Source organism: Erpetoichthys calabaricus, chromosome 1 (assembly GCF_900747795.2).
Source record: "Erpetoichthys calabaricus chromosome 1, fErpCal1.3, whole genome shotgun sequence".
NCBI classification, from domain to species: domain Eukaryota; kingdom Metazoa; phylum Chordata; class Cladistia; order Polypteriformes; family Polypteridae; genus Erpetoichthys; species Erpetoichthys calabaricus.
This window is the reverse complement of record NC_041394.2, coordinates 181,646,006-181,658,829: the sequence shown is the minus strand read 5'-3', so window position 1 is coordinate 181,658,829 and position 12,824 is coordinate 181,646,006. Positions and strand designations below refer to the sequence as shown.

Here is a 12,824-nt window from a genome sequence, read left to right as displayed (position 1 = left end):
TGGTGTTTGGGGCTCTGGAGTGCCACCTGGTGGTCACACCACATGTCAATTTGCTGTTATTTTGTAAGCTTCGTTTAACATTCACACACATATTTTGTGGGTTTTCCAGATGCTCGTGGACCTTTTGTTTACCTGTTGTTATGCTAATTTCCTTTATGTGATAGATGTCAATGTGTGATGTTGTCATCTGGCTACCATTTACGTCTATCATCTGGCTTTCAAACTACTCCAGCTATGGGATTCATTTCACAAACCTTTCTTTGTGCGTGCTCATCTTTATTTTGGTTAAGAAGCTTTTCTTGCTTAGTCTTGTTTCCAAAATTTTCCCTCACTCCATAAGATTGCAATTCATTATTGCCATTTAACATTTTGGTTGCTTGCTGAGATCATCTGTCCTGGTTCTAATCCTTGCCTGTTCCTGGAGTTGAGTTTACATAGCCCTTTTTATTCCATAATATTGTGACAATGCTAACTTTTTTTATCATGTTCCTCATAAACTGAAGGCCCTAACTGAAGGCTAATAGGAAGAGCAACCAAGGACAAATTACCTACACTATAATTAACGTAAACAGAAAACCAACTAAGAATGGTGGGAAAATTTCAAACTTTACAAAAAATGAAAAGCATTACAAAGACAGAATCCAAACAACTATAGTGGAATGGTTGTTTCAGGGCTAACAAGTGATGCTGTAAAGATCATTCCAACTTGTCTGGTGCTATCTTATTGATGATTGTTCACAGAAGTGTTGTCTGATGTACCCAACAGCCATAGTTGAGTAAAAGTAGAGATACTGGATCACATTCATCATAATATGATACAGCAGGTAGAGGTTTTGATATTTAATCATGAGATGTTCTACATTAGGTAGCTACAAGTTGAAAATCTGTACACCAGAGGTTAGTAATCGTAAAACACACACTTCCAAATTCTCTTTGACACATGAATCATCTGGCAGTCTAACATGCTCTGTAATAAAAACAGGAGGAACAAATGTTTTAGAAAGGAGATGAGAATTTTGACAGCTTTTCTTTTTGGAGACAGCAAGAGCATAAGTGGAGACTTTAAACAGAGTCTGTACACAATATTCATTATTATTTTTTTCATCATGTTACGAGCAATAAAACTAAATTAAAATCAGAAAAGGAAACACAAGGCAAGCCAGTAATTCTTTTGCCTTACTGATTTTGCTATTATATGTTGTTACAGTGCCAAGTCCATCAGTAAGGTGTTTCCTTTGTTTTAGTCAAAGTTTGCATGATTTGCTGGGTATGCCTCCTTCTTTTTAAAGTGCAGTTGTGCGGATATCACAAGCTACATGCCACCTATCTGACAAACTGCTACATCCTGTGGGTACCACATGTAGTCCCTATAGAAAAATACAGAGGGCAATTAAAAATCAAACCAATAAAAAATAAAAATGAACAATATAGTAAAACAAAGTCATGCATTAATAAAATACACCACTGACCTTGCTGAAACAGCGGGCTGCAAACTGTAATGAATGGATTATAGTATCTGGACAGTTTGGTTTCAAGCTCACTTTCGAAGAGCAGAGCACACCACTGCTACACCACTGTCCAGGGTTTGTTCCTGCCTTGTGCCCCATGCTAGCTGGGATACGCTCCAGAAGAACCCCACGACACTATTCTGGACTAAGCAGGTTAGAAAATGACTGACTGACAATGGAAGTTAGAGTTGTGGTTAAGAACTGGTGGTGACAAAAGCAAAATCATAGTGAAGATCTAGGTTAGGAGTAAAACACAAGAGACTCCTTCCTTTGTAATTAAAGTGCTTGGGAAACAGAAGAGTATATGAAAGAGCATCATGACTGAATAAACATCCCAAAGTATTCTGCTTTCTAACAGCGCATCAACAAGGAATACAATGACCAACAAAGGTAAGAAAAAGAAAGAAGAATGGTGTCTATATAAAAATATAGCTTAAGACATTACTCGTGTAGAGGTCAACTTAAATTGCAGGTGTCAGTAATTGACTGTTCAGATTTCCTTCATCTTAAATCAAACTGCTGTCTGAATACATTCCACCTTTTTTGAAAATGTTACTTGTTTCATCTTCCATGATGGAAATCACAAGCAATACTGAAGTAGCTTTACTAAACTGTCATCTGCTTTTTGTGCAGGGAATAAGTCAGATCTGGCAACACAGAGAGCTGTATTGTTTGAGGATGCTTGCACATTGGCTGAGCAGAAGGGACTTCTCGCTACTATGGAGACGTCTGCCAAAGAAGCACAAAACATAGAAGAAGCCTTCCTGCTCATGGCACGGGAGCTGATGGTTAGAAATGGATTACACTTTCATGATGAGGATCCAAATGTCAGCTTGCGCTTGGACTCCAGACCCATCAATGCTCCTACCAATGAGAAGAGAAGCTGTGATTGCTGACTGGCACCTTTCCCTATTCCAAATGATAAAGGGGATGGGGGTAAAACGCAAGAAGATTGTTTCACAACTAATGGAGAATAAAGACAGTTATTACTTGGTCTACTGGTTTGATTTGAAACTTGTAAAGAGCACCAAGGAGTGTGTTTGTCATTAGAACAGCTGGTTGTGGAAACATTCCCATGTTTGACCTAAGAATACAGAGTTTATTCAGCGCCATAAAGAACTGACTAAAAAGACAGACTGGGTGTCTACTTGGACACAAAGCATGGAACGTTAGACAAATGTATAGAATCTGAACAAATAGTTCACTGGGATTTGGTTTAACAAGACAGGTCAACAACATTTGCAAAGTACTGTGCCTCATCTTTGTTATACATACAGTAATTATCATTCTTCTTGTTCTGTGGAAAACTTTCTTTAACAACTGTTGCACTGTCCATAACAAATGGGGTCATTACTGTACTGATCAGGATAATAAGAACATCAATTTCTAAAAGTATTGTTCAAGTGCATTTTTAGGTGGCAATGCGTTGCCCCTTTTGTTACTGTAGTAGTTTTCCTTTTTTCTGATTTTATTTTTATTCTTTGACTGTCTCTAAACCATACCTTCACAATGATATAAAAACACCAAAGTGTGGATTTTAGCAGAAAAATAAAACACATCAGGCTATCTATTGTGTCTGTAATTTTTAAAAATATATTTTACAGTGTTCACCTATAATTTATGTTTGGAGGTTTCATGTTATCTCACCATAGGCAGTTTCAGAGTCTATATTGTCCATTAGTGGAAGCCATTGCATAAATTGCCATACAGATGAATTCAAGCAAAGTACTTATTCTGCAATGAAATTAATAAGCTATTGGTAAGCAATATTTAATGACAGATTCAAACATGCCTCAATTATTTAATATTCACAAAACCAACTGAGAGAATTCTGTTTCTATACTAAAAAGCATGGGAGAGAGTGAGTAGCATTTTTATTTGAGAATACTTCTGCTTAAGTTGAGTGATGGGAAGGATACATTATTTATAGGCTACCACAATGTCTTGCTGTGCCAAGTTGCAAAGTGACAATTAAACTTACTTTCAAATTTTCCATTCCTACTGCATTTGTGTCACTTTGTGAATCAACATATTGTAATCCAGAGTCAAAGACACAGAAGCTTATTTGGCAGCATTCGGTGTAAGGAACAGACCAAGCCTTCATGAGATTATATTTAATTCCTTCAATTTTCAGTTTACGTTTGTATACTGTGTGATGGACGGCCAGCCAACACATCCAGGACGCTAGATGGCATCTTCCCTGCAGCATGGAGGTGCCCTGGATTCCTGCAGGGCACCATGGGAGATGGAGTTCGGCTTCATAGCCCTGCTGGGTGCTGTGGGTGCCATCGTATGACAACGCAGGGAGACGCGGGGATTTTTATTTTCCCTATAGCCCTTAAGTACTCCCAAGTTACGGGGACGGAAGAACAGAAGTGCTTCTGGGATGAAGAAAAATGTAATTCTCCATCTGACCTGGAAGTGCTGACAAGTCACGTGAACAGAAGAGGAGAAGCACTTCCAGGTCAAGGACTATATAAAGGATTATGGGAGACCCAGCAAGCAAGCTGGAGTTGGGAGGGAGTATGACGGAGCTGCTGGGAGGAGAATTGGAGTGTTGTGATTATTGATTTATTATTCATTGGGGTGATTGTGGTGCACTGTGGCACAATATCAAAGAAAGAAGAAATTAAAATATTTATTGTGCTTTTACTTGGTGTCTTGGATGTTTGTCTGGTGGGTTTGAGGAGCAACAGCAACCTCTAGTGTCACAACTGCTATTCAATGAGTACAGGCTCAGAATTCACTCACAAATTCACAATTACAATATTTTAACAGCAAATTGCTAAACCATAAAACATTTACTTATATAAACACATAAATTATGTTAAACACACCTCAAAACAGAGCAAGCTGAAATTTTAAAACATTCAAATTTACATTTGTGCAGTGCTTTCACAACTTTCCAGATATATAACACAAACATAGAAATAACTGAACCATGCATCATTCACATACATAGTTAAAAACACTAAAAATGGAGCAATTTCAATTTGAGTAACACAAACACATCTTGAATATATAAGTCCTTTAACATTACAATTAAGATATGTTCTGTTGATGATACACAAGGAGAAAACAAAAACTGCACTCTACAGGATAACTAGATGTCACATGTGTGCGCATGGGGAACAGCTTAAGGGCTCTGGTGATGGGAGCTATCCTCCAAGGCAGGGTTTGGCGCTGCTGCTTAATATCCTCCTCCTTCTGCACAGTCTTACCACCCCTGATATCAGTTTCATTGCTAACCCTCCTTGACCTGACCCCTTCCCACCTGGGCCATATAAAACCGGATAAGCCGCCATCTTAAGCCAGTCCCTTTTTGACTCCCATTTGTGAAGACTCCCATTTCCTTTGACTTTTTGATTATTTTCATTTCAACCATTTACAGGGGATTGAGCCTGGCTTCGCTTAGTGCCAGGAGAACCACACGTTCATGCTGTACATGATTCTCCCATGAAGGAAAGAAAGGCAGTGGCTTAGCAAATTTTTTTTTGAGCAAAGTAAATTGTAAGGATGTCAGCTTGAGCAGTTTTGCATCTTTTGTGTATCTTACTGTTGGTATTACAGTATTTCCACATTTCCTTTTCCTAACTATTTATTAACCACCAAAATATAATGCATCATTTATTAATTAATATTTTGATTTATTAACCATCATAATAATTAGTTGTGACATTTTCCTAATAGCAGATGACTTCAGCTTTCATGTAGATAATTATTGTGATCTGAAACCTATGAAAGTTTATGGGTCTTTTAAAAGCATCTTATCTTGCTCATCATATCACCCAGTCAACCCATAAAGCGAGTCACACATTAGACATGGACATCTCCCGTGGGCTTAGAATTGATGTGACTCAGGTATACCGGTATATCCGGTCATTAGTGTATTTTCTTTAATGTAACAACGCCACTTACAAGGACTAAAGAAGAGTGCATTTTTAAGAGATGCTTTTTTGATGCCACAACTGCATGTATCTTTCCCCTTAATAAAAGGTTAAGTGGCTATGTGTCTTTGTATTCGTTTGTCTGTCTGGTTTCTACTCTCATTGCAAAAGATGGTGGATCACAAACATTTTTAGAAATAAAATGCATTGCGTTTGTAATTCTAATAGATGGCGCATCACCAGCATTAACAGTGCTTTTAGAAATCCCATACCAAATGGCATATGTGTGGCATGGTGCAATACAAATGTTAATGCTGAGGTTACTTAGGTTTCAACCCATCTTAGATGGGTAGCACAGCTAGTTACTAAAATTATAAATAACCCGTCTTTCTCTTGTATCTACTCTAATACAACTAACAATGTAAATACCATGGTCAACAATATTAACGTAAAACTGAAGGTTGCGGCAGACACTGAAGCTTGTGAAAAACTTACCATTAAAGTATCAACCACATCTGTAATGCTGTACAAGACAAAGGCAGCTTGGCAACTTAATAAAGAATGCCACAAGGATGAGTATAAATGGAGAAAAACTAAATTAACCATCCCTAATGAAATAATGAAGACTCATATTAACAAATATAATATTTTAGTTTGATCAGAGAGTCCTCTTGTGGTTGACCATTTAGACCCACTGCAGTTTGTCTATCAGACAAAGATTGGAGTGAAGGATGCATTTATTCAGGGCTGTCTCAACAGCATTATAGGCCCCTGGGCATAGCAGTGCACTGGGGCCCCTACCTACACAACCAGTCAGCAAGTCACAACATATATAGATTAGCATGAGGTCCCTATGCTCGTGCGGGCCACCTGGGCAACTGCCCAGCATGCCCAAGCATTAAGACAGCCCTGCATTTATCTCCACAAGAATTATTCTCACCTGGAGAAAGCTGGTAGTGTGAGGATTATGCATTCTGATTTCTCCAGCGCCTTCAACACCATCCAGCCATCCCTGATAAGGAGTAAACTCAGAGATATGCAGGTGGGTGAATCTGTGGTGTCCTGGATAACGAACTATCTGCCAGGCAGACTGCAGTTTGTGAGACTCAGGACTGTGTTTCTGATGCAGATGTGAGCAACACTGGAACATCACGAGGAACAGTCCTGTCTCCATTTTTCTTCACTCTGTACACCTCAGACATTAAATATAATACCAGGTCAAGTCAGTTGCAAAAAATCTAAGATGATTCTGCACTTATGGGTGTATTGATAAAGGGGAGGAGACCGAGGAATCTGGTGGAGAAGTTTGTTTCTTTGTGAAAAGGCAATTTTCTGCATCTTAACATCAACAAAACCAAGGAACTGGTTATTGACTTTTACCACACCAAATAGTCTTTATGTCTGGTTACTATTCAGGGAGTGGATGTAGAGGTGGTCCATTCCTACAAGTACTTGGGGGTCCACAATGAAGACATGTTGGTCTGGTGACATTGAATTGATGAGTAATAATTTCCTTATAAGAAGGAAAAAACAAAAATGTAAGTACTAGGCCATCTGCATTTACACATAAGGCCACAAGTAAAGAATCTCTGCCTCATTTTAGATTCAGAGATAAACTTCAAATTACACATTTAGTATATCACTAGAAATGCATCCTTTCACTTCACAAATATTACATGAGTTAGATCTTTTTCATCACTGATTCCAAAATGTTGATACATACTTTTGTCTGTAGCCATCTAGATTATTGCAATGCACTCTTATCTGGGTTACCAAAAAAAGATATAAGTCATCTGCAATTAGCTGAAAATGCAGGAGCAAGAATTTTAACTAAAAAGAGAAAATCTGAGAATATTCCACTAGTCTTAGCATCACTGCACTGGTTGCCTGTGTCCTTCAGGACTGATTTTAAAATAACTTTTACTGTATATAAGGATGTCACAAAATTGACCAAAAGCCACCCGTATAATTTTTCCAGGCTGCAAAATTGATGAAAGAGAACAGACATGTTCACACGACTGAGTCCAAAACAGAATCAATTCACTAGAAACAAGGTGGCGGCTTTAAAGGCCAGTATGGGAAGTGATGTCATTAGGACCGGAACCGGAAGTGACATCGTTGGCTGCCCCAGAACCGGACGGGATTTCCCTAGAATGGTCTGCAAGGAATCAAGAGAGAGAATTAGTGTACTTCAGCACCTCCTGGTCCAGTGTGGAATTACATCTATTCAGGCCCTTTAGTTTTCCCCTAAACATGCGTTTGTGACATGACGCCCCCCCCCCCCCCAGCCCAGACCCGTCATGTCGGGCGACTTGCACCATGAGGTTGTGAACACAAGAAACTAGTGACTCGGGGGTTGGACTTCTTCTGTAGGGCCATCCACTGTAAAGGTGCATGGTCCATGAGAAGTATAAACTCCCGACCCAGGAGGTAGTATCTCAACTGTGTAATCGCCCACTTGATCACAACAGCCTCCCTTTCCACCACCGCATACCTGGTCTCCCAATCCAGCAGTTTCAGGCTCAGGAATATGACAGGGTGTTCAGCACCATTGATGCTCTGGCTCAGCACTGCTCCTAGGCCTGTGTCCGAAGCGTCCATCTGAAGGATAAAAGGAAGCAAAAAGTCAGGTGCTTTCAAAACAGGTGCTGATGTCAGGGCCCTTTTTAAGTCACTGAATGCAGCTTCTGTCATATCGATCCATACCACAATGTTGGGAGCCCTCTTCTTTGGTAAACCACTCAAGGGCGCAGCTCTCTCTGAAAACCGTGGTGCAAACTGCCGGTACTACCCGGCTAAACCAAGAAATGCTTGGACATGCCGCTTGGTTTGCGGAAAGGGCCATTTCAAAATGACATCTACTTTAGAGCACTGTGGCTTCACAGTACCACGACCCATCAGGTAACCCAAATATTTGGCTTCTTTCAACCCAAAAAAATTGGATTGATCCGAAGACCGGCTTCACCCAGCGTCTGTAATACCACGCGGGCGTGCTGCAGGTGTTCCTTTCCAGGTGCTGGAATTGATGATGACGTCATCCAGGTAGGCAGCACTACCAGATGCTGGAAAGTCGCAGGAGCCCCATGTAACCCGAATGGAAGGACACGATACTGCCAGTGCCCACTAGGGGTGCGAAACATTAAACGAACCTGCCAGTAACCCTTGGTCATGTCAAGTGTGGTCAAATATTCTGCCTGTCCAAACCTTTCAAGGAGGTCGTCCACTTGAGGCATAGGATAAGTATCAAATTGGGAGGCCTGATTAAGTCAACGGAAGTCATTTTAAAACCTCCAACTTCCGTCTGGCATACTAACCAAGACTATTGGGCTGGACCAGGGACTATACTTTTCCTCTATGACTCCTAAGTCCAGCATGCACTTGATTTCAAGCTCCACTTCAGCCTTCTTTGCCTCGGGAAGGCGATATGGCGCTCTCAGACTATAACCCCGGGTTCGGTCACAATGTCGTGGGCAATCAGAGAGGATCTTCCGGGTTTTTCGTCCATCCCCTCTGGGACGGACGAGATAACTGCTTTGAGTTCTCGCCTCTGTCTGTTGGTCTGAGCAAAGAATGAGCAGGGCTGTCCAGAGGAGGGATTGGGGTCCCTTTCCTTCCACGGTTTCAGCAGATTCATGTGATATATCCACTCGCTTGGTCGATGATTGGGCTGTTTCACCAAATAGTCGATGAGCCCTTTCCTCTCCTTAACTTTGTATGGTTTAGAATGGGATGTGGGCACCAATACCATGACCCGATCCACCGGTTGGAATTTCGAAGTGTCGTGTTACAGTCATAATAGTGGGCCTGTGCTGTTTGCACCTCCTCCATGTGACTTTTTAGTATAGGTCGAATTTTCTCAAATCTGTTGCGTAACTGTGCGATATATTCTAAAATATTAGTCGAGGGAAGAGCCTCTCTTTCCCAACCTTCTTTCAAAATGTCCAATATCCCCCGGGGTTGTTGTCCATATAACAATTCAAAAGTGAGAACCCTGTCAAGGCTTGGGGGACTTCCCTGTAGGCAAAGAGTACGAGGGGGAGGGGTTGATCCCAATTCCTTCTGTCCCCGCTGACCACCTTGCGAAGAATCTGTTTGAGAGTCTGATTAAACCTCTCCACTAGGCCATCGGTTTGAGGATGATACACCGCGGCCCTTAAGTGCTTTATTTTGAGTAGCTTGGCCATTTCCCTGAACGTCTCAGAGGTAAACGGTGTCCCCTGGTCCATAAGGACTTTTTTAGGAATGCCGTCTTGCGCAAAGACCCCTACCAGTTCCCGTGCGATGGCTTTAGAAGTAGCTGAGCGCAACGGAACAGCTTCTGGATACCAGGTCGCATAATCCACGAGGATTAATATATACTTACGTCCTCGAGCCGAGGGTTCCAGGGGTCCCACTAATTCGACCCCTATTCTTTCAAACGAGACATCAATCAAGGGAAGGGGAACGAGAGTAGCACGGTCCCTCCTAGGAATTTGCTGCAGCTGACACTCAGGATAGGAGATACAGAAGCGGCGAACCTCCTCGTTAATTCCTGGCCAATAAAATCGGAGCTTGATACGCTGTAATGTTTTCTCGGCGCCCAGGTGGCCTCCTAGGAGGTGGGTGTGCACTAACTCACAAACCTGCCGCCGGAAGGTTTCCGGGATCAGCAACAGCTTCCGCACCTCCCCCTCGTGCTCACTGAGCCGATATAATAAATCATTTTCAATAACAAAGTGAGGCCCCTGTGGCATGGGCTGATGGGTGCCTGGCCATTGACTAGTATAACTGCATTCTTTGCAAATTTAAGGGAATCATCATTCCATTGTTCCCTTTTAAACGAGGCCGGCGTTTGTCTAAACTCAAAACTTAATTGTGAGAGAGGGTCCGGTCTGACCTCAAGGGGCGGGGAGTCATCCTGGTACGCCGAGACACGGGCTGATGATGCAACGGTCTGCGATGGCCCGGGAACCTCCCCATCCTCCTCTTGGCCTCACATATCTCTCTACCGGCTGAGTACACAGTGTTGAGACAACCTGCGACGGATGATTCCCGTCTGTTACTAGGCCCAAATTAGGTTAGGGGGTTATCAATACTTCACCGCTTTTACTATCAGACCAGTCCAGCCCTAGAATCACAGAGAAAGGTGGATTTGGGAGGACCGCTACAGTGATTCTTTTAACTGATCCTCCCTAGCTGATGAAACATCGGGCGGATTTATAAAGTCGGACCTCTCTGTGTACATGGGTTATACTGGTCATTACTTTTATCCACTGCCGCGGCAGTACATACCGGTGATCAACAATGGAAATGTTGCTGCCGGAATCGAAGAGGGCTTCCACCTTAAATCCATTAACAACTACCACTCCCGTATGAGCCATTGACAAGGGGTTTGAAAGCGCACACAATCCATCCCCCTCTCTCCAATTACATTCCACCTTGCTCCCAAGCCCATGGAATCGGGGACTCCAGTGCAAACTCTGGTTTATGCCGAGGGGGAAGATTAGGAGGGACGTAATCTCCATAGCGTCCGCTAAAGGACCATTCTGCTCTCCCAAATTGTGAGGCCGTCCTAAATGTTTTGATGAGCTCGTTCATATTAGAAAAGTCTCCCCAGACCGGCTGGGTGAAATGGTCGGGAAGGTTGTTTATTAACAAGAAACAGGCTACCTTCTTTATGATCTGGAAGGTGGTGCACTCGGTGGGTTTTAACCATCCCGCCACTGTTTCCCAAAGAGCAATAGCTTGCTCTTGGGTAGATCGCTCAGGATCTAGCTTCCATGCCTGTAATATCCTCACCTGGGGCCTCATGTATAATGCCATGCGTAGAACTCACACCATAACATGGCGTAAGCACAAAAGCGGGAATGTGCGTACGCACAGATAAATCCAGATGCAGGAATCTGTACGTACGCAAACGTCCACGTTCTTCCGCTACATAAATCCCGATCAGCGTGAAAAGTAACACACGTGCACGCGCCTTCGGTCCTGCCCCAACTCCTCCCAGAATTACGCCTCTTTGAATATGCAAATCATTATAAATAGCCTTCTGTGAAAAGACAATGGGAAAAGCATGGGGGAAAATATAAGAATTTCAGCGAATACCAAGTGGAGGCAAAGGAAAAACATACCATTTGTTGGTTTAAACTGGTATAATCAACAAAAGGAAGTTGATCGAGTGACAGAGTGTCGGAGAAACTCGAAAGTTCAAGTTCACAAAGTCGCACAGTGCCTGAAATAAAAAAGAAGTCACATATCAAAGTCACCGTGAAAAGGCGACTCGTAGCCCACCGTCTGGGTGTCATATGAAAGCTTATTAGGGTACAGACAAAAAAAATAGGCACACAGTGGGAGAAAAGCACAAAATGTCAACTTTAATCTCAAACTTTCCACTTTAATCACGTAGTTTATTTTGCCATTAAAGTAGAACATCATAAACTTCATCTTAAAATTTGTTTAATTTATTAGTTTCTCAAATCCCATTGTAACTAAAGTAGCACGTTAAATGTTTTGTTCTGTATTTGATCTTCTATGTGCTCTGTGTGTGAATCACTAACTGCTTCTTAAACGGGCTTTATCTTTCTCCGACAGGACACATAATCCATTACATTCGTGATATTATAGCTCTCTGAATAATTACAGTGCATCCAGAAAGTATTCACAGCGCATCACTTTTTCCACATTTTGTTATGTTACAGCCTTATTCCATAATGGATTAAATTCATTTTTTCCTCAGAATTCTACACACAACACCCCATAATGACAACATGAAAAAAGTTTACTTCAGGTTTTTGCAAATTTATTAAAAATAAAAAAATTGAGAAAGCACATGTACATAAGTATTCACAGCCTTTGCCATGAACCTCAAAATTGAGCTCAGGTGCATCCTGTTTCCCCTGATCATCCTTGAGATGTTTCTGTAGCTTAATTGGAGTCCACCTGTGTAAATTCAGTTGATTGGACATGATTTGGAAAGGCACACACCTGTCTATATAAGGTCCCACAGTTGACAGTTCATGTCAGAGCACAAACCAGGCACGAAGTCAAAGGAATTGTCTGTAGACCTCCGAGACAGGATTGTCTCGAGGCACAAATCTGGGGAAGGTTACAGAAAAATTTCTGCTGCTTTGAAGGTCCCAATGAGCACCACCATCATCCGTAAGTGGAAGAAGTTCAAAACCACCAGGACTCTTCCTAGAGCTGGCCGGCCATCTAAACTGAGCGATCGGGGGAGCAGGGCCTTAGTCAGGGAGGTGACCAAGAACCCGATGGATTCCGAGATACTGAATTTGGGACTTTCATTAGTTGTCAGTTATAATCATCAACATTAAAAGAAATAAACATTTGAAATACATCAGTCTGTGTGTAATGAATGAATCTAATATACAAGTTTCACTTTTTGAATGGAATTACTGAAATAAATCAACTTTGTCATGATATTCTAATTTTA

General features: G+C 41.7%; 1 protein-coding gene across 2 annotated transcripts in view; it reads left to right on the top strand.

Moving 5' to 3' along the window:
* The window catches only part of LOC114657535 (ras-related protein Rab-19), a 37,204-nt gene extending 34,130 nt beyond the window's left edge, over positions 1-3,074 (top strand). For both annotated transcript variants that reach the window (XM_028809422.2, XM_028809429.2), the window contains one exon: positions 2,142-3,074. In XM_028809422.2, coding sequence (XP_028665255.1) covers positions 2,142-2,404 — 263 coding nt within the window. In that variant the 3' untranslated portion in view covers positions 2,405-3,074. The remainder of the gene's footprint in view (positions 1-2,141) is intronic.
* Positions 3,075-12,824: the final 9,750 nt, after the last annotated feature.